The 27,919-nt window shown below is 40.6% G+C and overlaps 3 protein-coding genes across 6 annotated transcripts; 2 read left to right on the forward strand and 1 right to left on the reverse strand.

The window, feature by feature from the left end:
• Positions 1–4,244: 4,244 nt before the first annotated feature.
• On the forward strand, positions 4,245–15,641 carry LOC120021549 (barrier-to-autointegration factor). Its single transcript, XM_038965341.1, has 3 exons — positions 4,245–4,355; positions 14,142–14,291; positions 14,498–15,641. The coding sequence occupies exons 2-3, from the start codon at positions 14,166–14,168 to the stop codon at positions 14,642–14,644; spliced, it is 273 nt and encodes a 90-aa protein (XP_038821269.1). The 5' UTR covers positions 4,245–4,355; positions 14,142–14,165; the 3' UTR covers positions 14,645–15,641.
• Positions 15,642–17,101: 1,460 nt separating this feature from the next.
• Positions 17,102–17,445, reverse strand: LOC120021803 (guanine nucleotide-binding protein G(I)/G(S)/G(O) subunit gamma-3). Its single transcript, XM_038965656.1, has 2 exons — positions 17,347–17,445; positions 17,102–17,230 (listed from the first exon to the last, which is right to left on the reverse strand). The coding sequence occupies exons 1-2, from the start codon at positions 17,443–17,445 to the stop codon at positions 17,102–17,104; spliced, it is 228 nt and encodes a 75-aa protein (XP_038821584.1).
• A 2,730-nt stretch (positions 17,446–20,175) lies between these two features.
• Positions 20,176–27,799, forward strand: LOC120021711 (seipin-like). Of its 4 annotated transcripts, none has more exons than XM_038965553.1 (11): positions 20,176–20,342; positions 20,932–21,531; positions 21,805–21,886; positions 22,039–22,182; positions 22,695–22,829; positions 23,268–23,365; positions 23,541–23,676; positions 23,815–23,887; positions 23,969–24,049; positions 26,396–26,464; positions 26,604–27,799. In XM_038965553.1, the coding sequence occupies exons 2-11, from the start codon at positions 21,323–21,325 to the stop codon at positions 26,786–26,788; spliced, it is 1,212 nt and encodes a 403-aa protein (XP_038821481.1). In that variant the 5' UTR covers positions 20,176–20,342; positions 20,932–21,322; the 3' UTR covers positions 26,789–27,799. The 4 variants fall into 4 exon arrangements, with proteins under 4 accessions (XP_038821481.1, XP_038821482.1, XP_038821483.1 ...); XM_038965554.1 differs by having other exon boundaries at positions 23,541–23,670; XM_038965555.1 differs by lacking the exon at positions 23,969–24,049.
• Positions 27,800–27,919: the final 120 nt, after the last annotated feature.

Below are 27,919 nucleotides of genomic sequence, written 5' to 3' on the forward strand. Positions count from 1 at the left end.
AGCCAAACCGATGTCTAGCCAGTCTCAACTAGCAATGAGAGACGGGGGGCACTAAATGCATTTTCAATATTTTTACAATCGTAGCTATTTTAATGCATACTATTGCTTAGATTAGAGCTTTCTGGTATGGGATAAGACGTCTGTGAAGTTGTGAAATCGTGATGCAGGCTACAGTACAGTAACGTTAGCATTATTTTCGATTCCAGTGTAGGGAACAGTTTTATTCAACATGTCAGTATCATTCATGTATTAGCTAATACATATTTAATGCTGTGAAAATCGTGATATTTGCCTTGTATTTCAATCTACGCATGCGTATGGGTCTGCAATGTATTGCAATGTTAGGTATGCTATTAAATTCCCTTGACATTCTGCAAGCATGAATACTTTACAATAATGAAAAATATTAACACAATGCATTTTACTATTTGCCCATGTAGATCTGACATGCATTTCCCAGTTGTTCTGGGATTGATTTGCACTTTTCGCACCAAAGTACGTTCATCTCTGAGACAGAACGCTTCTCCTTCCTGAGCGGTATGACAGCTGCGTGGTCCCATGGTGTCTATACGTGCGTACTATTGTTTGTACAGATGAACGTAGTACCTTCAGTTGTTTGGAAATTGCTCCCAAGGATGAACCAGACTTGTGGAGATCTACAATTATTTTGCTGAGGTCTTGGCTGATTTCTTTTGATTTTCCCATGATGTCAAGCAAATAGGCACTGAGTTTGAAGGTAGGCCTTGAAATGCATCCACAGGTACACCTCCAATTGACTCAAATTATGTCAATTAGCCTATCAGAAGCTTCTAAAGCTATGACATCATTTTCTGATATTTTCCAAGCTGTTTAAAGTCACAGTCAATTTAGTGTATGTAAACTTCTGACCCACTGGAATTGTGATACAGTGAATTATAAGTGAAATAATCTGTAAACAATTGTTGGAAGAATTACTTGTGTCATGCACAAAGTAGATGTCCTAACCGACTTGCCAAAACTATAGTTTGTTAACAAGAAATTTGTGGAGTGGTTGAAAAACGAGTTTTAATGACTCCAACCTAAGTGTATGTAAACTTCCGACTTCAACTGTGTATAACTAAATCTAGTAGCTGTCACCATTCATTCTGCGGCTTGGCTGTAGATTTGCTCTCATGGTGCTAAGAATGCTTAGTATTGTTGCTGTCACTTATGTATTCTCTGTATGTACAGTGCATTCGGAATGTATTCAGACCCCTTCACTTTTTCCACATTTAGTTACCTTACAGCTTTATTCTAAAATGAACCAACCAAATAAAATCCTCAATCTACACACAATACCCCATAGTGAAAAGGTTTTTAGAAAATTTTGCAAATGTATAAAAAAAATACAAAATAAATACCTTATTTATGTAAGTATTCAGACCATTTGATTTGAGATTTGAAATTGAGCTCAGTTTCATTGATCATCCTTGAGATGTTTCTGCAACTTGATTGGAGTAGGTTTTCACCCAGGATGTCTCTGTACTTTGCTCTGTACATCTTTCCCTTGATCCTGACTAGTCTCCCAGTCCCTGCTGCTGAAAAACACCCCCGCAGCATGATGCTGCCACTACCATGCTTCACCGTAGGAATGGTGCCAGGTTTCCTCCAGACGTGATGCTTGGCATTCAGGCCAAAGAGTTCAATCTTGGTTTCATCAAACCGGAGAATCTTGTTTCTCATGGTCTGAGAGTCTTTAGGGGCCTTTTGGCAAACTCCAAGCGGGCTGCCATGTGTCTTTTGTCTGAGTAATGAATGGCTTCTGTCTGGCCACTATATCATAAAGGCCTGATTGGTGGAGTGCTGCAGAGATGGTTGTCCTTCTGGAAGGTTCTCCTAACTCCACAGAGGAACTCTAGACTCTTTCTGAGTGACCATCAGGTTCTTGGTCACCTCCCTGACCAAGGCTCTTCTCCCCCGATTGCTCAGTTTGGACGGGTGGCCAGCTCTAGGAAGAGTCTTGGTGGTTCCAAACTTCTTCAATTTAAGAATGATGGAGGCCATTGTGTTCTTGGGGTTGAGGTCAGTGCTCTGTGAAGGCCAGTCAAGTTCTTCCACACGGATCTCGACAAACCATTTTTGTGTTGACCTCGCTTTGTGCATGGGTCATTGTCATGCTGAAACAGGAAAGGGCCTTCCCCAAACTGTTGCCACAAAGTTGGAAGCACAGAATTGTTCAGAATGTCATTGTATGTTGTAGCGTTAAGATTTCCCTTCACTGGATCTAAGGGGCCTTGCCTGAACCATGAAAAATAGTCCCAGACCATTATTCCTCCTCCACCAACTTTACAGTATGCATTCGGGCAGGTAGTGTTGTACTGCCAGATGTTGAAGCGAGATTCATCATTCCAGAGAACGCGTTTCCACTGCTCCAGAGTCCAATGGCGGCGAGCTTTACACAGCCGGTGCTTGGCATTGCGCATGGTGATCTTAGGCTTGTGTGCGGCTGCTCTGCCATGGACACCCATTTCATTAAGCTCCCAAAAAACTGTTATTTTGCTGACGTTGCTTTGAGAGGCAGTTCTGAACTCTGTGAGTGTTGCAACCGAGGACAGACAATTTTTACACGCTACACGCTTCAGGACTCGATGGTCCCGTTCTGTGAGCTTGTGTGGCCTACCACTTCGCGGCTGAGCTGTTGTTGCTCCTAGACGTTTCCACTTCACATTAACAACACCTACAGTTGACCGGGGCAGCTCTAGCAGGGCATACATTTGATGAACTGACTTGTTGGAAAGGTGACATCCTATGACAGTGCCATGTTGAAAGTCACTAAGCTCTTCAGTACGGGCCATTATACTGACAATGTTTGTCTGTGGAGATTGCATTGCTGTGCGCTCAATTTTATACATCTGTCAGCAACGGGTGTGGCTGAAATAGCTGAATCCCCTAATTTGAAGGGGTGTCCACATACTTTTAAAAAATGGGCCTCACAATGGGCCTCAGGAACTCGTCATAGTATTTTTGTGCATTCAAATGGCCATCGATAAAATGCAATTGTGTTTGTTGTCCGTAGCTTATGCCTGCCCATACCATAACCCCACCTCCGACATGGGAAACTCTATTATCAAAATGTCATGTCAGGGTAAGCCTACACGAAACAGCCCTTATTTTAAGTTTCTAAAATCCCCTATGGGCAAAATGAATGGTTGAAATACAATTGGAACCATTTCCCTGTTTGACCGCTAGGCTTTTATGGGTATTATGACACCACCACTGAGGGGCTCTACTGAACCTCAGTGATTCTTGAGCTTGGATACTGCCGTTGGACATCACGCAACGCTGGCAGCTGATGGCGATAGAGCTCGCCAGCTTGTAGTCCTAAAACTCGGAAATATGTTTTCTCCGGTTTGTTCAGCTATCCCTATGCGCAAAATGAATGGGGACATAATACGGTTTTGGAATAAACGCCTAAAATATGGTCTGAGGTTAGGAGATATTATGCTTTTTGTTCTATGAGATAGCAGTTAACATGACCTTTATGAATTATGAAGCCTTTGTGATTTGTTTTTATTATTACTTAAATTCTTCAAAATTCACAGTGACCATTTGCTGATGAAGATTATCTCAAAGAACAAAACGTATAAGATCTCCTAAACCGGTGTTTACCACAGACCTTATTTTCGGTGTTTATCCAAAACCGCCATTAATTTTCCTCATAGGCTTTGTCCAATGAACCATGGCGGAGTTTCTGCCCGCTAAAAGACGCAATTACTGTGTAGTGTCGGAGGCGTAAAAGTGTATCCACACAGTTTCTAAACCCAGAAGCGCAACATCGTGAAACAGTCCGGGCGGCGTTTGGGGTTGGAGAAGTGAAACATTATTCTTAAATTGTTAATTTTCTCGAAATCTAAAGGCACAACCTAGATTCGAGCCAATATCTTAACCAGTTGAACATGTTATTACTCCAACCTCGTGATAGTGACAAACTGACACGTTTTCATTTTCGTCAAAAACAACGTAATTTAAAAATATATATAATCTGAAGAAGTAGGAACATACGTGAAAATGGAGAAAACCCCCAACAATGAGCCCGCTGGAGGACGTTTGGGAATGACATAGTATGCTAGGTCAAAAGGTTGAGATTTATTTGCTAAATTATTATTATAAGTAGATTTACATTATACAATATGGGAAAGTGGAAAATTAACATTTATGAAACAGTTTTTTAATTGAACTTCATGAACTATAACATGTAACGGAAGCGGAAATAGCACAACGGACGGATAAGGAAGTGATATTGGAATTTGTGAAAATTGATCTCATACACAACCAGTGAGGTAGCTACCGACTTCGTGGTTGGAAACGGGCACAACCCGTATACCTTCAGAAACAAGGTAATAAATCAACATTGATCTTGCTTTATTCAAGAGAAACGATAAAAAAAACAAGTGTGCTATTGTTTTAATGTTGTAAACGTCTACGCTTGATCTAAGTCTCAAATTGGTGGCACAGGAGGAGACCGCGGTGCAGGTTAACGTTAGGTAACGTTAGCTAGTTGGCGCACAATCCGTTTTACATTAGTAAACATTTAATAGCCATGTGAGTTTCGATTTAAATTGTGATCCAACCAGTTGCGTAGCTAGAAGCTAGTTATTTCGGACTTTTTATCACACCCATTTGTTAGCTAGCTATGCTAGCTGCCTGGGTTGTTTTGCTTGCTAGTTAACTAATGTTACCTAGCTGACTCACGAAGTTGTTCGGCGCGCAGTTTCAGACTTTCAAAAATGTGCGCATGCTGACTATTTAGTAAACTAGCAATATAGCTGTGCATGCATTTAAGTAGATATTGATCCAGGGCCCGGTGTTTCCCATAACCATCGTTATTAACGTTGCACTTAAACGCGCGGAATCTAACGCTTGTTTCAGACCACTCGTAGAACAGCTGTCATTAGATGTTTTTTTTTTGTTATCTTCCTGCGCCACTTTATGTACAGATCTCCGCTAAACAGCCCAATATTGGATTAAAGGAGCAGGGCCGGTTCCAGGCATAAACTGTCGCTTAAAGGCGTCCTCATGCTTCCCAGTCAGAACAGTCGGGTTTAACGGCGGTTGGCATCCAATGTTAATGGTGCATTACCGCCACCAGTTGGAAGGGGTATTGAATAAGCAACTAAAAAAAACATTGCGGGAAAGGGGGACAACGACATCATACAAAAACCCATCCCACTTATTCAATCACAGTCCACTCCAAAATACATCCCTACGGCAGTACATTCACCAACAGGATCTTTTGCACAGCCTCAGCTGGGAAATCAGAGACCCCAAAAACCTCATGCAGCATTCAATGATTCCAATTTTCTTAATCTCCGCTTGTGCTGTACAGTTTATGACCATTGCAATAAATAATAAACTCCACTTTTTTTTAACATGTAGTATTTCACTATCCCTCCGTTGATGAGAACCCTTCACTGGTCTTGGTGGCTCTACTATCATTGTTTCTTCCCTGTCACTTGTTCCTTCCAATCTTTTCAATGCCTCCAGATAAGAAACACGCTGGATACTCCTTACCCTTGCCACCTCGTTCTCCTTCACCCTAACAGGGCACTCCAGGAATTCAGGTGCATGTTCACCTTCACAGTTGCAGCGTTTCACTTCATCTGGCATACAATACTCTTCCCTTCTGCACACACTTGACACATGACCAAATCTTCTACAATTATTTTGCTGAAGGGGCTTGTGCACAAAAGCTCTTACAGGGTATCTCATGAATCCTAACATATGAGAAGGGAGAGACTCTTCATCAAAGACCATTAGCATGGAAGAGGTTAATGTCTTTTCTCCATCCACCATACAGGTCAGTTGATGTGCACCAACCACTCCATCAATGTCTTTAGTAATATCCTCTGCCTTGTTTCCTTGTGCCACCCCAAATAGCCCCCTTGATAGGTGCCCAGCTACGAAAAATCCGTACAGGAAACTAGAGGTTGACCGATTTATGATTTTTCAACACCGATACCGATTATTGGAGGACCAAAAAAAGCCGATACCGATTAATCGGCCGATTTTTTTTTTCTTTTTTTAATTATTATTATTATTTTCATTTATTTGTAATAATGACAATTACAACAATACTGAATGAACACTTATTTTAACTTAATATAAAACATCAATAAAATCAATTTAGCCTCAAATAAATAATGAAATATGTTCAATTTGGTTTAAATAATGCAAAAACAAAGTGTTGGAGAAGAAAGTAAAAGTGCAATATGTGCCATGTAAGAAAGCTAACATTTAAGTTCCTTGCTCAGAACATGAGGACATATGAAAGCTGGTGGTTCCTTTTAACATGAGTCTTCAATATTCCCAGGTAAGTTTTAGGTTGTAGTTATTATAGGAACTATAGGACTATTTCTCTCTCTGCGATTTGTATTTCATATACCTTTGACAATTGGATGTTCTTATAGGCACTTTAGTATTGCCAGTGTAACAGTATAGCTTCCATCCCTCTCCTCGCCGCTACCTGGGCTCGAACCAGGAACACATCGACAACAGCCACCCTCGAAACGCGAGTGACGTTTGAAACGTTATTAGCGCGCACCCCGCTAACTAGCTAGCCATTTCACATCGGTTACACCAGCCTAATCTCGGGAGTTGATAGGCTGTCTAAACGCACGAAAGTGCTGTTTGAATGAATGCTTACGAGCCTGCTGCTGCCTACCACCGCTCAGTCAGACTGCTCTATCAAATCATAGACTTAATTATAACATAATAACACACAGAAATACGAGCCTTAGGTCATTAATATGGTCGTATCCGGAAACTATCATCTCAAACAAAACATTTATTCTTTCAGTGAAATACGGAACCGTTCCGTATTTTATCTAATGGGTGGCATCCATAAGTCTAAATATTGCTGTTACATTGCACAACCTTCAATGTTATGTCATAATTACGTAAAATTCTGGCAAATTAGTTCGCAATGAGCCAGGCGGCCCAAACTGTTGCATATACCCTGACTGCGTGCAATGAACGCAAGAGAAGTGACACAATTTCACCTGGTTAATATTGCCTTCTAACCTGGATTTCTTTTAGCTAAATATGCAGATTAAAAAATATATTCCTCTGTGTATTGATTTTAAGAAAGGCATTGATGTTTATGGTTAGATACACGTTGACGCAACGACAGTACTTTTTCGCGAATGTGCACTGCATCGATTATATGCAACGCAGGACACGCTAGATAAACTAGTAATATCATCAACCATGTGTAGTTATAACTAGTGATTGATTGATTGTTTTTGATAAGATAAGTTTAATGCTAGCTAGCAACATACCTTGGCTTCTTACTGGATTTGCGTAACAGGCGGGCTCCTCGTGAGGCAGGTGGTTAGAGCGTTGGACTAGTTTAACCGTAAGGTTGCAAGATTGAATCCCTGAGCTGACAAGGTAAAAATCTGTCGCTCTGCCCCTGAACAAGGCAGTTAACCCACCGTTCCTAGGCCATCATTGAAAATAAGAATGTGTTCTTAACTGACTTGCCTAGTTAAATAAAGGTGCGGGGGGAAAAAAGGGCAAAATCGGCATCCAAAATTACCGATTTCCGATTGTTATGAAAACTTGAAATCGGCCCTAATTATTCGGCCATTCCGATTAATCGGTCGACCTCTACAGGAAACATTCCACTCCGATATCTTTGAGTCTTAACACTTCTGCGGACACACATCAAAAATAAGACAACCACTTGTGACTCTCACCGACTACTTTCCTCCAACACATTCCAGATTTCCCAAGTAGCATTGATCCAAAACCACTACTCAGACTAAAAACTAGTCTGGTTTCCAATTTTCCACCACAGATTTACTTCTCGTGTTCCTTGTTGTTCGTCATTCATCCTCACTTTCGGTACTATTAGCTTCACCCGACTCACTAGCAGTTTCTGTCTTCTCCACGATCAACGTCTTCCAGCCAAAACAGTTCGGAGGAGTTTGTGCATATATTGTGGCGGACTTCAGTAAAGGATTTTTGCACTGTTTGGGCACTTTTCTTGGGGTAAGCTGAATTCTACACCTCTTCATCAGTGATTGGTCAACAGTAGGGATTCTTAAAAAGTCAGTAATTCAAGGAGAGTTGACTCTTCATGACTTTTTTGGAGAAATACTACATCTTAGATGTAAAATTGCATGACAAAGATCCTCTGCAAAAACTCATGTCATTAATTTTGAAGTTATCTTTAGATTAATTGTGACTTGAGTTAGTGTATACTGGTTACAGGATTTCAATGAATAAACGGTACTATTGCTGCTTTTTCCCCCTTTTTTCAAGCGAAGGTTTTATGGGAATATGCGAGCACACTCATTCAGTTCGGCTGAAACATGCTGACACCTCAATCTCCACACAATACCCCATAATGACACGGCAAAAACAGGTTATTTTTTTGTGCAAATTTCTTAACTTACTGATCTTTAGGACGCTAGCGTCTCACCTCGACAACATCCTGTGAAATTGCAGAGCGCGAAATTCAAATGACAGAAATCGTAATATGAAACATTCATGAAAATACAAGTGCCATACATAATTTAAAAGCTTAACTTCTTGTTAATCCAGCAGCGTTGTCAGATTTCAAAATGGCTTTACGGCGAAAGCACAACTTGCGATTATCTGAGGACAGCGCCCCGCACACACAAGCATTACATACATTTTCCAACCAAGCAGAGGTGTCATGAAAGTCAGAAATAGCGATAAAATAAATCACTTACCTTTGAAGATCTTCATCTGGTTGCAATCACAAGGGTCCCAGCTACATAACAAATGGTCCTTTTGTTCGATAAAGTCCTTTATATCCAAAAGAAAGTCAGTTTCATTGGTGCGCTAGACTCAGTAATCCACCGGTTTCCCTCGTTCAAAATGCAAACAAATTAATCCCTTAAATTACCAATAAACTTCTTCCAAACATATCAAATAACTTTCCTAATCAATCCTTAGGTACCCTATTATGTAAATAAACTATAAATGTAAGACGGAGAATACCGGAGATAAATAACGAAGTACTCGCACTCACCGGAACGCGTAACAAACACTACAGCCAAAATGGGAGCCACTTACTAAAACTACAAATTCTAGCTAATTTTTCAAAAAACAAGCCTGAAACTCTTTCTAAAGACGGTTGACATCAATTTCATTGGCGCATCAGTTTCAGGGGAAGCCCTAGGAACTGCAATCTGGGAGGTCTTCCTTTTTATATTCCCATTGACAGCCATAGCATTCAAGGGTGAATTTTTTTTTATTTTTCTGGATGGATTGTCCTTGGGTTTTTGCCTGCCATATCAGTTCTGTTATACTCAGACATTATTTTAACAGTTTTGGAAACTCGTTAAGTGTTTTCTATCCAATACTACCAATTATATGCATATCCTATCTTCTGGGCCTGAGTAACAGGCAGTTTACTTTGGGCACCTCATTCATCCAAACTTCTGAATACTGCCCCCAAGCCCGAAGAAGTTAAATAAAACAACTTTTACATAAGTATTCAGACCCTTTACTCAGCACTTTGAAGCACCTGGCAGCAATTACAGCCTTGACTTCTTGGGTATGTACACTGCTCAAAAAAATAAAGGGAATACTTAAACAACACAATGTAACTCCAAGTCAATCACACTTCTGTGAAATCAAACTGTCCACTTAGGAAGCAACACTGATTGACAATACATTTCAAATGCTGTTGTGCAAATGGAATAGACAAAAGGTGGAAATTATAGGCAATTAGCAAGACGCCCCCAATAAAGGAGTGATTCTGCAGGTGGTGACCACAGACCACTTCTCAGTTCCTATGCTTCCTGGCTGATGTTTTGGTCACTTTTGAATGCTGGCGGTGCTCTCACTAGTGGTAGCATGAGACAGAGTCTACAACCCACACAAGTGGCTCAGGTAGTGCAGCTCATCCAGGATGGCACATCAATGCGAGCTGTGGCAAGAAGGTTTGCTGTGTCTGTCAGCGTAGTGTCCAGAGCATGGAGGCGCTACCAGGAGACAGGCCAGTACATCAGGAGACGTGGAGGAGGCCGTAGGAGGGCAACAACCCAGCAGCAGGACTGCTACCTCCGCCTTTGTGCAAGGTGGAGCACTGCCTGAGCCCTGCAAAATGACCTCCAGCAGGCCACAAATGTGCATGTCTGGCCACTCTACCATAAAGGCCTGATTGGTGGGGTGCTGCAGATGTTGTCCTTCTGGAAGGTTCTATCTCCACAGAGGAACTCTGGAGCTCAGTCAGTGACCATCGGGTTCTTGGGCCTTGGTCAGGTAGGTGACCTTCCCTGATTGATCAGTTTGGCCGGGTGGCCAGCTCTAGGAAGAGTCTTGGCGGTTCTAGATTTCTTCCATTTAAGAAAGGAGGCCACTGTGTTCTTGGGGACCTTCAATGCTGCCACATTTTTTTGGGTAGCCTTCCCCAGATCTGTGCCTCGGCACGATCCTGTCTCTACGGACAATTCCTTTGACCTAATGGCTTGGTTTTTGCTCTGGTGTGCACTGTCAACTGTGGGACCTTTTTATATAGACGTGTGTGCCTTTGCAAATCATGTCCAAACAACTTTACCACAAGTGCCTCAAGTTGTAGAAACGTCAAGGATGATCAATGGGAACAGGATGCACCTGAGCTCAATTGAGTGTCATAGCAAAGGGCGTAAATATATATATATATATTTTTTATAAGTTAGCAAACATTCCTAAAACTTTTTTTCGCTGTGCCATTATGGGTATTGTGTGTAGATGAAACTCTGTGGATTCAACATGGCGAATGACAACTTCGATTATCGATTTGACCAAGGAAGGTACTTATGTACCTCACCATTACGATTCTAGCCATGCATTATATACACGCCAATTCATGGAGGGAGATTGCGGAGACGCTGGGGTCCGACCCAACCACTAGTTTGAAAAAGTGGGGTAGGGTTCGCGACAAGTTCGTCAAGACAAAGAAAAGAAAGGGCTGCAGTGGAGATTCCGGAGGAAAGGCTACTCCAGAAATGTTGCTGCTGACTTGTTTGGCACGTGGAGCATGGGAAGACTGAAAGCAACATGCCATCTTCATCAAAGAATGAGGTATGTTGTATTTTATATTGTAGTCGATGAAAAGAGTAGCTATGTTGTGCTAACAATAGCTAGCTACTTGGGTGGCTAGCTAGCTTAGCTGCATACTGTACGTGTGCAGAGAAAGCACGCCAACCAACTAAACTAAAGATATTTACTTCTTTTGATCAAACATTTTGTCATAGAAAGAAAATCATAAGCTTCCCACATTGGTAACACAAGTTAAAGTTAGCAAAGTCCAGCAAGTCAAAATGTTTCAAATGTTTGAGCAGAGTTGAGTAGCTAGGCCAGGCCTACTCGGCTCAAACCTTTGCAACATATGATCTATTGTAGTCTCTGTTAATGATATGAGGTTAATTGTTCATTTTGGATGGTTTGGATATGTACTGAATAGCCCTCAACTTTTTCTTTTTCTTTGACAAGGCTCAAACATCAGTGAATGGAGACAGCACCTGGTTTTGTTCTCTGCGCCCAAGCACTACCCCAGTACTGGGGACAGACTGGTCATTGGCCCCTGCACTAAGCTGCAGTGCAAAATTAGAAACCATCTCCATGCAGGACCAGGGAAACTCTATCCTGGGCTCACCTCCAATACCTACTCCACTGGCTTGCTCCTCACCGATGCCACCGAGCAGTAGCAGGGGTGTGAGAAGGGAGAAAAGAGCTGCAGACTGAGCCCCTTGACACATCGTCTGAGACCAGCCACCTGGACAGCTGATGGAACAGGAGTATTTCCGTCTGTAATAAAGCCCTTTTTGAGGGGAAAAACTCATTCATTGGCTGGGCCTGGCTCCCAAGTGGGTGGGCCTGGCTCCCAAGTGGGTGGGCCTATGCCCACCCATGGCAACACCCCTGCCCAGACATGTGAAATCTATAGATTAAGGCCTAATGAGTTTTTCAATTGACAGATTTTTATATGAACAGTAAAGTCAGTAAAATTGTTAATTGTTGCATTAATTTTTGTTCGGTATAGAAAAAAATACACATTTCCATGAACCATAAACTAAGTGAAATGGATTCCGAACATTCTATAATCAACATAGCTGGATAAGGGCGCATGAGGTTCTCATGTAGGGGGAAAGCTGCGTCTCCCAGGAAAACAAGGACTTGGCGTTGTGGTACCTGACAAGACAGCTGGTGGTAAATTGAGGGTCTTCTTTTTTATTTTATTTTATTTTTTTATAAATTTTACCCCCTTTTCTCCCCAATTTTCGTGGTATCCAATTGCTAGTAATTACTATCTTGTCTCATCGCTACAACTCCCGTACGGGCTCGGGAGAGACGAAGGTCGAAAGCCATGCGTCCTCCGAAGCACAACCCAACCAAGCCGCACTGCTTCTTAACACAGCGCGCCTCCAACCCGGAAGCCAGCCGCACCAATGTGTCGGAGGAAACACCGTGTACCTGGCCCCCTTGGTTAGCGCGCACTGCGCCCGGCCCGCCACAGGAGTCGCTGGAGCGCGATGAGACAAGGATATCCCTACCGGTCAAACCCTCCCTAACCCGGACGACGCTATGCCAATTGTGCGTCGCCCCACGGACCTCCCGGTCGCGGCCGGCTGCGACAGAGCCTGGGCGCGAACCCAGAGACTCTGGTGGCGCAGCTAGCACTCCGATGCAGTGCCCTAGACCACTGCGCCACCCGGGAGGCCCCAAATTGAGGGTCTTCTGCGGCAGTTTGGACCCAAAAGAACTCTTGAAACACTCCACCATTGCTCTCTAGGCCTTATGCCCCCACATCCACCATTGTGAACCTGTAGCAGGCATCTTCTGTCTCCATATCTCGCCTATTCATTGTGTTGCTAGGTACATAAATCTACTAGATCCCGGGCAATTCACACAAGTTTCATTTTGTCACCAGTCAAGCGTCTGTGTACACTTTTTTTTAAATTCTCCCACATGTCTTTCTTGTTTGGCCATAGATGGCTATTACCAGCTCTTCGCCCTCTACTGTCCTGGAGTAATATTGACAATTGTTTTTGTTTTTCAAGCAAAAGTCTTTTTAGGTAGCATGCGAGTGCACTCGTTCAGTTTGCCTAGCCGCCAGTGGAACTGATGCATGCTGACGCATTTAGGGCCCCCGGCCGCTATGAGATCCTGCTAGGAACTCTGTCTGGGTCTCAATTTGGTTGTGCATCACCAGTTTCTCTCATGTCAGTCACTGACAGTCACTCAATTATCCATGTCAGCTAACACTTTTTGGATTGGCAGTTAGTCTAGCCAGCTATCGAAACTTGTAGTAATCATGGCCAAATACCGACTGAGCACATGCCCAGGGGTCCGGACCTCCAGGGGGCCCCCCCATCTTGATGTTAGTCATTCTCACTATCATTAATATGTCATGGCAAAATGTATAAAATTGCAGGAAATTAGCTTTAATACTGTACAAAAATAAACTCAATCAAATGTTTTGACACAGTGGTGGAACTGGCAGTCATGATCAAGGCTACGCTGAACATATAATTACATGGTTTATTTGTATCTCTGACAGCGATAACTTAAACAAAGTTGACTACAAACACTAAGTTGCCAATGTCTTTGCAATTGATACAAACAAGCGGCGTATAAAAAGATGTGCCGATTCGGTGCATTAAAATAAGCCGCTTCAATATTTACAACCGTAGGTGGTAGATAACCCTCTAGGAGCTGATCTGTCGTCAGTATTGTGAAATAATGTTAAGGTAAGATTTGAATGGAGACGGTTGATCCAAGAGCAGCACTCCCTTTCTTTCGATCCTATCATTATCGACACATGCTCCAAAAAAACACTTAGAGATCGTTCTCTCTGGGTGGTGTTATGGGTAACATGGAAAGATTTTGGTTTCAGTTTTTTAGTTGATAATGTCACTTTGGGGTCATAGGGCACTCCAGTCCCAAATACTGTATGTGCTAAACAAATTGTGACACTACTGTGAATCATGTTTACCTGATGTATCCTGTTGGATACAGCTACACCAAATATGATTAGGTTTCCTCTTTCTATGGTTACACCATATTGGTGTAGATAAATTGTGTGCCTCTGCCTCAATGTTTTCAAATCAAAAAGGTGAAATAATAACCAAACATTTTAGTAAATTGCTTCATTTTCTATTCAGTGTGTTCACTGACTGAAAGCAGCCATGTCGTCAACATCCCAGAAACACAAAGAGTTTGTGGCAGAACCCATGGGGGAGAAGCCAGTCAATGCACTTGCTGGCATTGGAGAGGTCCTTGGCAAGAGACTGGAGGAGAAGGGCTTCGACAAGGTGATGCAGAGTTTACTTAACTTTGTTGGAACTTTCATAATGGAACTTTGTTTTGTGAATTTCTACATTTTAGTCATGTCATAAGTACAGCAAAGTCAAAAAGACAATGCAGTTGTGCAACTTTTACCTAGTGTTTAGGTTAGTGTATTGTCATTCATGTTCTTTTTCACTTTTCCTACTCCATTCTCATTTGCATACATCTACAGGCTTACGTGGTCCTGGGTCAGTTCCTGGTGCTGAAGAAGGATGAGGAGCTATTCCGGGACTGGCTGAAAGACACATGCGGGGCCAATGTCAAACAGCAGGGTGATTGCTATGGCTGTCTGCGTGAATGGTGCGATTCTTTCCTGTAGAGAAGGTTTTGTTTTTTCCATTTTATATAACGTCATCCCAAACATCTATTTACTTCTGGTCTCACATTAAATTTCACCTCATATGGGAACACTGCACAAGAGGCAGTTAAGCAAAGTCGTACATTGTAACACCTGGTTATTTTATACTAGTCACAATTCAGAGACCTATGGATGCTTAAAAATTAGTTAGACATACTTTGCTGCAGTCATCCATGGGGTTGTTTCACCCAACTGTGTAGATCCGTAATCCTGACCTTTCCTATGATTAATATCTTTGGCCGTATAGAAGCCTTGGGGATGAGTTAATTTGTTTTCCTGCACTTTATATTTCAATTTTGTTCTGTCAAATAACCACTTTTTATAATTACTATCCCTTCATAAAGGTATAACTAATGCTTGTACTTATCTCCAACTCTCTGACAGTTTTCCCCTGCATTTAGTTAAATGAACTTGTCGCTAAATTAATTAATAGCATTTTAAACCATTTGACACCACATGGCTTTAACATCTATAAGATGTTGCACTGTTAATTTTACATCCGAGTTTACAGGAAACAGTTTTAAGATTTACATTTGTAATTGCCCCATGTTATCTTATGTGTTTGTTTTAAGAGATGTTGAAGTGATGCCTTAACGTTGTAATGCTAAAGCAACATTTATCTGCAATGTACCTTGAGTTGTGGAGCAGTGCATGCGGATTAAGAAGCTAGCTACTACAAATCACCTAATTTTCAAACTTCACACAAATGAAAGCCTGAAGTAAAACCACAGTAAGTAGCACTGTTTCAGGAATTAATTTATGAGCATACTTGTGTTGCTCTCTGTTTAATCGTTGAAGGATGGTTTTACTGAAACACTGGTTCATGTTTTTGCATATTGACTGTGAAAGCATGTTAGTTTTTATATTTTTCTTTTGAACAAAGCAACTGCAAGATCTGGACAATTCTGACTTTGTTTTGTTTTTTGGGGAAAAAACAATAAAATTACATGCACAAATATTTTGGGTGATAGGCGTGTTTAATTTTGTCTTTGATTCCCAAGTCCCCTTTTATTCTAAGCTCTTCATTTGTTTTGGTAAGAAATATTGACAGTAAAGGTTTAAGTAACACTGATCTAAAAATAGTAATAACATTTCTGAACTTGATCAGATAAGCAACCAGAAAAACTGGTCTCGAAAAGAATGCCATACAAATTCCTGTTATGTATTTATTAAATGTACTGCTTATTTTTGTTAATGTCATATAGCCTTAGACATCCACTTGACAAATTAAACCACTTATTTATCAAAACAACATTGATCATTGTTATTGGAAACCCGTCATTGTAGACCACTGATCTTGTTAAGGCGGCTGACCACCTCCTGTACATACAGCGCCAGTGGAATTATTTGGATTAGTGTGTATTGACTTGTCCTCTTACTGACCTGGTCCACAGTGGCGCCTACACCTCACGCACATTTCTGCAACAGCTTCAAGTGACATACGGGACTTTCAAGACATCACACACATTTTTTTTTTAACAAACTCAGATTAGGCAATGACTAGTGTGTATTAAAAGTTCCAAATAATTACAATTCATGTGTAGTTGTCACCCCTCTCCATCTATTTGAAAAATGAGCTAGGACTATGAGCTGTTTTACATATTGTATGTATATCCACTTATGTTGTGCTACAGTTCATGATTCTATAAGCTTCAATGTGTTTTAGGTATGTATACGCATAACTCCAAATATATTTTAAGGGTTTATGTAGATCTACATTAGATGTACATTTTGGTTGAATTAGTCTTGATTTTACTTAGGAGAATATGTACATCTGCAGCCTTTCATAAGATAAAGCAGGCTACATGAATAAGTTATATTTAGCTTTGTGTATGTGGTGAATGCATGTACATACACTGAGTATACAAAACATTAAGAACACCTGCTCTTTCCGTGACAGACTGACCAGGTGAAAGCTATGATCCCTTGTTGATGTCACTTGTTAAATCCACTTCAATCAGTGTGTAGATGGAAGGGGACGAGACCGGTTAAAGAGAGAATTGAGACATAGATTGTGTATGTATGCCATTTAGAAGGTGAAAGGGCAAGACAAAAAGTGCCTTTGAACTGGATATGGTAGTAGGTGCCATGCACACCAGTTTGTGTCAAGAACTGCAACGCTGTTGGGTTTTTCACGCTCAACAGTTTCCCGTGTGTATTAAGAGTGGTCCACCATCCGAAGGACATCTAACCAACTTGACAACTCTGGAAAGCATTGTAGTCAACATGGGCCAGCATCTGTGGAGAATGCTTTCGACACCTTGTAGAGTCCATGCCCTGATGAATTAAGGCTGTTCTGAGTGCAGGGGGCGGGTGCGTGTAACTCAATATTAGGAAGATGTTCCTAATGTTTGGTATACTCAGTGTACATTATGTTCTATCTGGACAGTGTTTTTCCCAACCATCCTGTGGTTTGTCTCAAAGGAGTGCACAGAAGAACTTCTTCTCCCTGAATGGGTTCTCTGAGGTGGGCACAGGGGTGATAAGGGGGTCCTCAATGGCGTGGGCATCACAGTATGCCATCAGGTCTGCAGCTGCCTTTGATACCTGAGGATGGCAAGTAGTAGGAATCAAGACTGGAAATGAGGGTGTGGATATTTAGCGGAGACTTACCAAGGCGCGTGCAACGTTTCAATAGACATGATGCCTCTGGCAAGGCTTACCTTGATCCTGCAGAAACTGGCTTCAATCTTCAATTGCTCCACCAGCTTCCTGGCTTGGCCGACACTCATGGTGCTGTTCACTGGGGTGTCTCCTTTCATCCTGTCAAGAGAGCCAATAAAACATATGGCGCATGAGTCACACTAACACATTCAATCATTTTGTTTTAGAAAAAAGACACCTAACACTGACAGCTGGAAAGTCAGATGTACGGCGTGCTGTATTGCATGACATTAAACAATTTCACTGTATTCATTCTAGGTAACTTACATTTGTATGGATTCTTATTAATGAAAATATACACTGAGTATATAAACATTAAGAACACCTGCTCTTTTCATGACATAAACTGACCAGGTGAATCCAGGTGAAAGCTACAGTATGATCCATTATTGATATCACTTGTTGAATCCACTTCAATCAGTGTAGATGAACGGGAGAAGACATGTTAAAGAAGGATTTTTAAGCCTTGAGACAATTGCTACATAGATTGTGTATGTGTGCCATTTAGAGGATGAATGGGCACGAGACAAAATCTAAGTGCATTTCAATGAGGTATGGTAGTGAGTGCCAGATGCACCAGTTTGTGTCAAGAACTGCAACGCTGCTGAGTTTTTCACGCTCAACAGTTTCCTGTGTGTATCAAGAATGGTCCACCACTCAAAGGTAATCCAGCCAACTTGGCACAACTCTGGAAGGCATTGTTGTCAACATGGGGCCAGCAACTCAATATTAGGAACACCTAATGTTTGGTATACTCAGTGTACATTTTTATGAATCACTGATTGCATCCAATTCCACTCCCTCCTAAATTTGACACACTTATTTTTTTTAGCTCATTCACTTCAATCTTCCTCTGCTCTCCTCCTTCCCCTCCTCTGTCTGTCTCTATCTCTAGGGACCAATGGTGTAATTTACTACTTGTTAAAAGCTCTCTGCCCAAGAAAAACTATATCTCACCTTGATATAAAAACATCTTTAAGCTATAGGACCATTTATACTGTATACATTGATTATATGAACAATTTATTTGCCTTCTTACGGATAGTCAGCTTGTTAGTTAAAATGTTTTTATGCACTGGCTAGAAGAGAAGTAGGCCAGGTATGATTTTCTCCACCATACCATGCCACTCTAACTGTAATCTATGAAGAACATAAAAGTGGTTACATTCTAATAAATTCCATCATCAGTATGTCTCTTATGTGTTCAAGCAGACCGCATTATGATCTTCAATGGCAGACATAAATCTCTAGAGCTTGTAGAAGGTACAGGAAAAAAAACTTGCTGAAAACGAATAGTTTTACGTCAGGCTAATACGATGATAAAGACACATTTTGTAAATCTATTGGATATGGTCAGCTTTTTATGGGACCTCGTTTGATGGGAGCACACTATTTGAATGGCTGAAGCAACCAAAGAACTGGGACAAATGCACAGATATACACTTGCCTCAGCACACACAGATACACCCAATGTGTGTGAATATCATCAAATCACCTCAACATCAAATATGCAAGGGATATAAAGCAAACCACTGCCTGCTTAATACAAATCAAGATGAAGTGACAGCATACAGTGAAGGTTCAACAGAAAATAAATAATGAATGGACAAGAAGTGTGAGAAGAAATGGATAACCGGAGAAAGAGAGAGAAGCAACAAGACCAGTCCATATAGGAGTCTATTTCTACTATTCTGGTCCTCTCTCTCCCCTCTTAATATTCCTTCCATTCATCAGCTCCTTCTCATCTTCTCCCTTACCCTTGTTGTATTCCTCTTCAGGTGTTTTCTCTCCCTCTTCTCTCCCTCTCGCTCGCTCACCCTCTATCTGCCTGTGTTTGTGATTTTAGTGTAGCTGAACCCCACCCCTCATAGACAGTGTATGCTACACTGTTCTGTACAGTCCAGTGCACTGCAATTCTGCTACAATGAACATCAGACTCCTGGTACATGCATAAGAACCCCCTCTGCAGTGAGTGGAACCTTCCAGGCAAAGGGAGGAAGGCTCCATTGGAATCGTTTTTCTTCTGAGAGCTGGATCATACCATCTTTACATGAAAATAGAGGGTAATTAGGTAGATATGGAATCTCACAAAATAATTCATTGTCATAACAAAATATGAGCATGCAGTTTTATGTTTTGTGGCCAAAGGCAAGATACAATGTTCACTATCTTTGATATGCACTGTTGGAATTTAAATTATGTTTGTTATTTGCATCAGTTACCCCCCTCCCTCTCTCCTCTGTTGCCATGGGAACTGCTGCAGTCTCTAGCTCCTTGTCTTTTACATTCTGTCATCATACTGCCCTCAATGGTTTCTCCCACCTTGGCAAGATACAGTATCTTTGTAGTCCCGCAAACCATTACTGCCCATCACTTGCCCCCTCTCGTCTCCACTCTCTCTCCCTTCCCCCATCATGCCCTCTAATGTTACAGTCTCTCTCTCTCTTCTCTCTCTCCAGACATCTTGATTTAAACTGGAGAGAATAAGTGAAAAAAGACAATGACATGATAATGACATGGATAAAATCTCTTATCATAATGGGAAATTCAGTTGAATCATTTTGAGTAATTATGAACAAATTAATAATAATTTATTTCCACAATAGGAAGCAATAGGCTATGGTTTTGACCATATCCTTTTCCCTTTTCTAATCTATGCTATCTATCTTATTTGAAATGTCTACACCAATCTCCATAGATAAAACCTTTCATGGTTACAGATGGAGGTTTGACATCATGTTCTTCTCAACGTCAACCTCTATGTGCACCCTTTACTTATGAACGCGTTGCTTTGCTCTTGAAGTTTGTCCTGTCGTCCGTATCGTAGTTGCAGTTTTTCCTTTAGTTTTTTCCCTTTAGGAAGTAGCTAGCTAGATAGAGTAAATATAATTGTGTATGTCCATAAATATTGTAAGACTTTTCAATTTTAATGATCACAATTACGTGCATGTTAATTGTTAATGTATAGTGCTGCAGCTTTACTATAGACGAAAAGGTGAGTATGAGGAGTGTTGCAATTTTGGATGCATTCTAGCCAAGCACTTGCAGCACTTGTCTTGGGCGAGTTAGCCAGTTGTTAGCATGTAGCTAGCTAGTCAGCTAACGTTAGCTTGCTACCTTGCAGGTGTTTTACTATAAAGGTAGTTATATGTCAACTGAATCTCAGCTCAAATGACATTCTGTTGAAATATATGGGTAACTAGCAATGGCATTCATCGTCATTTTGAAATGTTGTTGTCATCCTCAATGTTTTAGCTAGCTAGCGGCAGATGAGCCTTCCATTAACGTTATTATAAAGGTAAAATGGCTCTGGCCAGCAGAATAGCTAACTAACGTGAGGAGGCTGTACTCGTTTTTTTGTCATTGATAGATTAAGTCCTTGAAGCTTTACCATATTACTCTTGACATACGTATCTCTAATTATTCTCTTACGTTTCCGTTGGCACTAAAGAAAAAAACTCTTAAAACTCATTGTTTGAGACACTAGAAATAGTTTCTTGTGAGTGATGTAGATTTGAATGGTGCCTTTGTATTCAGTATTCATCTGTATTAAAGTCTCAATGCTTTTCTCTTCTATTTTACAGCTTGCTACAGAAATATTAAAGGCCCAGTCAACAGCTCATTATCAGATATGACCTGCAGTAGACAAGGAAAACGTTAATTAGCTAAGTAATTAATGTCATATTAAGGGGATGTGACAAATATATATATATATATATATATATATATATATATATATATATTATTCCGCAAGGGGTTTTCTAAAGGATGAGCAGGCCAATGTTGGAATTGTTAAGTGGGCTTCCTCCAATTAACAGGGAGCCATAGCCCTCAAAAGAAAAGCAATTTTTTCCCAAGGAAGCAGAGAGAGAGAGTGGCATTTGGCAGGAGCCACAGGAATAGGGCAGTGAGATTTCAGGGAGTGGTGTGGAACCAGGACCAGAGTCAGTAAGAGTCAGTGCTAGGTCAGTCACCATGGGTGGTGTAACGGGACCAGTTTTCCTGTGGCTGCAGGATGTGTTAGGGGTAACTCTCCTCAGAGCCCGCAGGACTCTACTGCAGGCTGCCATCCTCTCCTGCGTTCTAGTGCTGCTCGTCTGGGTGGCCATCTTCCTCTATGGCAGCTTCTACTACTCCTATATGCCCACCGTCAGCTTTTCTACACCAGTGCACTACCACTACAGGTACCGAGAGACATCATTGAAAGTTTGTTTTGTGCCTTTTTGTCTTCAAACTGAAGTTAAATCCACTCTTTACTCTCTTTACACTCACCTTTTGAATGGTTTATTTAAAAATATATATATAATTGCTTTTGCATGAGCATTTAGCTACACTTAACAAAATACTCATATGCTGTTGCACCTGATTTTTGTTTTGAGCTATTAGTACCATGACAAGGTAAAAAGTGGAGGCCCATAACATGTCACACTTTTTTTCCTGACCACTGTTTGTTCTAGTACTGATTGTGATGCCTCCAATTCAGTCCTCTGCTCTTTCCCCATGGCTAACATCTCGCTGCTAAAGAATGGCAAAGACCAGGTATGCTCTTCACATATTAACCATTATTTTCCTCACCCCCTCTATCCTGAGCTAGATGCTAATATAATTTCAATATGCAAAGAAATTATCGCTGTAGGCAGGTATGCTCACTGTCTCTCTTACAGTATTCTACCCCTCATTGTCTTTCCTAGGTTATGATTTATGGTCAGCCATATCGAATCTCTTTAGAGTTGGAAATGCCTGAGTCGCCAGTCAACGAACATCTTGGCATGTTCATGATTAAGATGTCTTGCTACACCAAGGACGGCCAGACAGTTGCAGCTGTGGCGCGCTCTGTGAGTGATAAAGTGCTATGTTGATTCTGTTTGGCCTCCTACTACACCAATTTCTCTTCTGAGCCTCTCCAAACATTTCAGTGCCAGTTTGTGCCATGTGGCACATACCTGGATTCTCGACATAGCTCACTATAATATATCTACTGCTGTGCATACCATTCTTGGTATATATACGCATAGATTGCATTTGGATTACTGATAGTGTTATTTGGGTTGTTAACTGGATTCGTTCTGACGTTTAAGATTTCTTGTTTCTAGTTTTTGATTATTATTTGTGTACGTGTTTGACATTTTGGCTGCACTGTTAGGAGCAATAACACAAGCATTTCCCTGCACCCGCTATTACGTCTGCTAAACTGTGTACATAACCAATACACTTTGATTTGATTCCTTGAGTTTCCTCGAACATAATATTTCCTCTTACTTTACAATGTTAGAATTAAACATGGACATTTTTGTTATTTGATGATTGTGTGGCCCTCTGACGGTGACTGATTTATTTTCTCTACCAGGCTATGCTGCACTACCGATCTGGTCTCCTCCAGACATTGAATACTCTACTGTTCTCTCCTCTCCTGCTGACTGGGATGACGGAGCAGAAGCAGCTCGTTGAGGTTGAGCTCTTCTCAGACTACAAGGCCAATTCTGTAAGTGTTATTTGTGGTTGCCTGTACTTATCAAATCAATTTTCCTCTCCCACAGAGCTTGCACTTAGTCCTGTCACGCTCTCTGCACCGGGCCTGCTCAATGAGTCAGATTGTCGTGATCTTGTGATCATCATTTGCATGTTATCTGAATCATTTCATTTTTATCTGATGTAATTCGATTTACCAAGTATACTTCCATTTCAGCAGCATTTGATGTTCATGTGTTTTCAATTAAATGTACTTGGATAGAACTAATTTATTTAGAAGCAGTCCAAACAAATACAACCTGAGTAAAATGTCCTCTTTCAAAGTGAGAATGAGTTTTAATAATCTTGCAAGCCAGACCACCTAGTCTCGCATTTGTTCAGTTCTGCAAGACTGGCCAAGTCAGACTAGTCTTTTTTAGGTAATAAGCTTCAAATATTTTTCTCACTACAGTATCAACCCACTGTTGGTGCGGTCATTGAGATCCAGTCTCGGCGGGTGCAAATCTATTCAGCTCAGCTCAGGATCCATGCTTTCTTCACTGGTGTCAGGTATAGACCTCCCGATCGTATAAATTATTTTGGTTTCAAATCCAGATTATTTGATGCCAATAAGCCGAATACATAGAATGCCATTCGTTTTCTGACTGTTGTGTATTCCGTTCTTTTGTTTTCATCCTATTCTCCATCCATCTTTCTCCTTTCTCTGAACCCTTTGTCTTAATAGATACCTCCTGTACAATTTCCCATTGACGTCTGCAGTGATTGGCGTGGCCAGCAACTTTGCCTTCCTCAGTGTCATTGTGCTCTTCGGATACCTACAGTTTATATGGGGGGGACTTTGGCCTCCTGAGCAGGTCAGGGTAAGATGCTGTCTCATTTTCTCCACTAATAGGATGTTCCCCATCCATACAGTACATCTAATCTTACATTAAAATATCTGCTTGGAACTGATCCTCAAAAACTTAAACTGTGTTTTGTTTTGTTTATCATGTCCGTAGGTTATGATGGGAGACACGACTCGCCTGCAGCGTAGAAGAGAAGAGGCTCGGAAGCGCATGTCCTTCTCACAGAGTGAGTTAGTTCCACTCTACAACCCGCATCAAACCCATTGTGTAAAACAGACATAACATGGTTAATCTGAATGTGTTTTAGCTCAAATGCCTCAGAAAGATAATGATCGTGTGGCTGAGCAGTTGGAAGAACCTAGACAACAAGCATCAGAAATAAAGAAAGGTGAGGGTATTAGGGTCTTTCTATAAATAATGGGGCCAATGTATGACATTGGGATCGAAATTTCAAATTGGTGTGAAACTAAAATAAAAAGGATTTTCATGCAGTTCCACATGTGCTTAGAGGAATAAAAGTGAATATATGGAAATTGGCCCATTACTCCACCTATACAACAACATAGATATTTAATTTATTACTACATTCTAAAATATGTGAGAATAATGTGAACATTGCCTGACTAAATAGATTGAATGCATGGCAATTTATTTTTAGCCTATGTGGCTGACGCAGCCACGGGAAGTAGTTTGGCGGTGAGGGGGTTCGCAGATGCTGCAGAAGGCTATATTGGACGCTAATACAGGACTATTAAAGGCCCAGTGCACTACCTTTGTGGGAAAACATTTTTTTTCTAAAATATATAGAGAGATTTATTTTTCGGATTTTCTCAGGGGGTGCTACTTTCTGCGGCTATGCGCAGGCACACATTATAAATCCATGAATAGCGGTAGCGTTAATCTCACCATTTGAATCTCACCATCGCTGTTTTATAATGAACAAGTGAACAAAAACAAGGTTCCCTTTTTAATGGAAAGATTTGTATGGAAAGCCAACATTAGATGTTGTCGTCATCATAATAACCGCAAGTGGTTTTACCACAAAAAGAGTAGCGCAGCACCCTTCAATTGAAATGGCGGGAAACAAATGAAAGTGGACACATCTCTCACAAAAATGGATAAAAAATGTAATTGCGGATAATTATAAGGGAGGAGGAGAAATTATAAATTGGCTACAGTAATTACAAGGACTTTTCAAGCACCAAATTGAGGAAATGTCTGATGCTCAAGGTAGGCCTTTACCAGTACTTGAATCTCTGAGCTCTAAATTCTAGTAAGCTACTTCAAGCCCCGTTTATTGTTTAACATTGCAGGTGTAACATGGAAAACAAAATGTACTTGTCATGTTATTTTATTACCAGATCATGTTGTGAATAAGTCCACGTAATTTGTTTTCATTATATCCAGAATAATTCATAGGAATAGCGTTGGGTGTTGCTCAATAGTCTATCCTATACAGTTGACCACAGTAGACTCGGTGTCCAATACATACTGTATGAAAACATGAACTCATTATCTTGATGCTTATTCTGTTAAATCTAATGAGACCCTGCTGTAAATCAAGCAGACCACAACAGATGATCAACATCAATTCGCTAGGGATATTAAATCCAAAGTGGATCCAGGCAACTATCTTCACCGGCGTAATGCATGAGACACCAAAATATTCTGGACATTCCTTGTGAACACCTTTTTTCCAGCACTTGGGCTGTTGTTGTGCGCTATCACAACAGCCGTTCATCACTTGACTGTCACTTGAAAAATTCCTTCCTGGATCAGATGATGATGTGTGAAAATGTAATGGTGTAACTAATCAGCTGGGGACACCAAATATGCATCCAACAAGTATTGTGCATAATTATTGAAGAACCACGTTAATGACAGTATCTATTTAGAAGCAATCGATTTTGCAATTGCGTACATCGTTTTGGATTTGTGTGTTCATGAAAACTGTTTCCCCCCGTAACATAAGGAGACGAAATGTTACGTAGTTACACTGCATTTCTGATATCTCTATACAAAAAACTGTCCCAACAGCTAGATCCAGGATTCTTACAGGGTTCAAGTTCAATGTCTAATTTAACTGATTAATGCTTAATATATGATATAACGACAACTTACACTGGCATAAATGCAAGGACAGAAAAGTTATCTTTTATGTCACACGATTTTGGACAAATCTGTCAAGACACCAACAATGATAATGTGTGTTAAATGTTAAGTTTTAAATCAATTTGTGATTTTTATTGAATATAAGGGGGGATCCTAACTATATCTTAACGTAATGACATGAAGAAAAAAAATGTCAGACTATTATCAATGACTTATTAACAGCTGTAAAAAGTTGTCCGGTGTAGGAAACTGGTACCCTAGTTTATAGAAAGATCAATGAGAATGTGTGAATTGGTGTATACACAAGATATACACAACAGTATATTAAATCAACTGATCTTGATTTAATTTATACGGACTCGTCTCACAGTGTGTTAAATTACTAGTTTGGGCACACTTCTAGTTAAATAAAGGTAAGTTTAAAAAAACACGCTGTTGTTGTGGATTTGTAGGCCTACTTGAAGAGTAGTTGTGGATTATGATGACAGGTTATTTTTATGTTTTGTGTAACATCATGCTATGAATGTTACCGTACTGTTTTTTTGTTCAGCATAGTTGCTGTTTACATTATATTCTTGCATTCTGTCTCTACTACAGTTGTAATGGCTGTTTGTTTTTGTAGTGGAGCTGGAAACACCAGATGTGATTGGTTCCCTGAACGAGCCCTCTGGTTTGCCAGAGAATCAAACAGGTAAGACTATTTCAGACGAAGATTGTTGACGCTCTGTCTTTTTCCTGAACTACTTGAGTCATTTGTAATAACCTTTCACTGTTATAATCATTTCTTTAGTCTAACTCAACCTGTCTTTCTATCTGCCTCCCTGTGTTAGCTCTAGGGTCGTCATCAGATGTGCCCCTGGAGGCTCCTCAGATTATCAAGACCGATGCAAGTCAGGAGGAGCCTGCTGATCCGGAGGATAGAGGTGCAGGAGCGGTCCTGTTGGAGGGACCCCAGGTACCTCAGCCAGGGGAATCTACGCTGCGTCAGAGACAGGGACCCTGGATGAGTCTCTGAACCATGGATCATCGCTCAGACATTCAAAAGTTCACAGGTCCCTCAATGTGCCTTTCACCGACAGGCAAAGAGAGAGAGATTGATGTATGGATTGAAGCAGAAAGACTGACACACTGACTCCCACAAACACCCTGCACAAATATTCCCTATAGCCTATCATTTTACTTAGCATGTAATTTAATAATAATCATATAATATAATAATATATGCCATTTAGTAGAGGCTTTTATCTAAAAATGACTTTGGAACGTGGCATAATAGCTATGCTCTTTGATTTTTCAAAGATCAACCAGTGTCAAGGTTATAAGCCTTCTTTAGTTAGGCAAATATTTGTAGGATTAAGCTCAATCCTGACTCTTGCATGTCCTTCAGAGCAATGAAAATAATCACTCCGGTCTTTAAGCACTTATTTAATTCCCTAGCCTGCATCATTGTAGCAGAGACAGTTGTTCAGCCTTTTTGTTTTACGAATGAGTCTTTAAGGAATGTGTTTGAGCAGGTACACAAGCATAGTTGAGAATGCCTTTTGTGCCTGTGATTGAAGCCTACGGTTACCATAAGAATCAGAGTGCCCTGAGCTGCTGAATGATGACCCTGCAGATTACACTGTTACACATTTAAAGTTTCTCCAGAGTTATTCATCTTAAACGCAAGGAACATGCATTATGTTTACGCCTCTGTAGAAGGTTATTGTATGATTTTCCTTTAGGAAATATGCCTTTTAGAGCAATTACAGGGACCACCACATTGAATTTAATTTAATTGGGCTGAAACATGTACATTCTATTCCCAAAGGATAGCACTTAAAAGTATTTATTAAAGCACTTGTTTCCAAAGTGGTCCTTAATGTTACTTTGTTTTTAAATTAATATGTATTTTTTCTGTTTTAGATAACTAAATGTTTCAAGGAGCAATGAAGGATATGTTAAGTTACAATTGGAAGTTTTGTTGAAATGTACTCATATATGAAAAAAGTGTTGTAGAAAATAAATAAGATATGGTGAAATGTCATTTGTGAGGTTCATTCAAATGTGAATGAGGGCAATGAATGGAAGGTGATTTGACTTAAGTATGATTCAAATGTTATTTGAGAAGTATTCAAGATCATGAGAATTGTATCAGTATATGAAT

Source organism: Salvelinus namaycush, chromosome 26, assembly GCF_016432855.1.
Source record: "Salvelinus namaycush isolate Seneca chromosome 26, SaNama_1.0, whole genome shotgun sequence".
In the NCBI taxonomy this organism is placed as follows: Eukaryota; Metazoa; Chordata; class Actinopteri; order Salmoniformes; family Salmonidae; genus Salvelinus; species Salvelinus namaycush.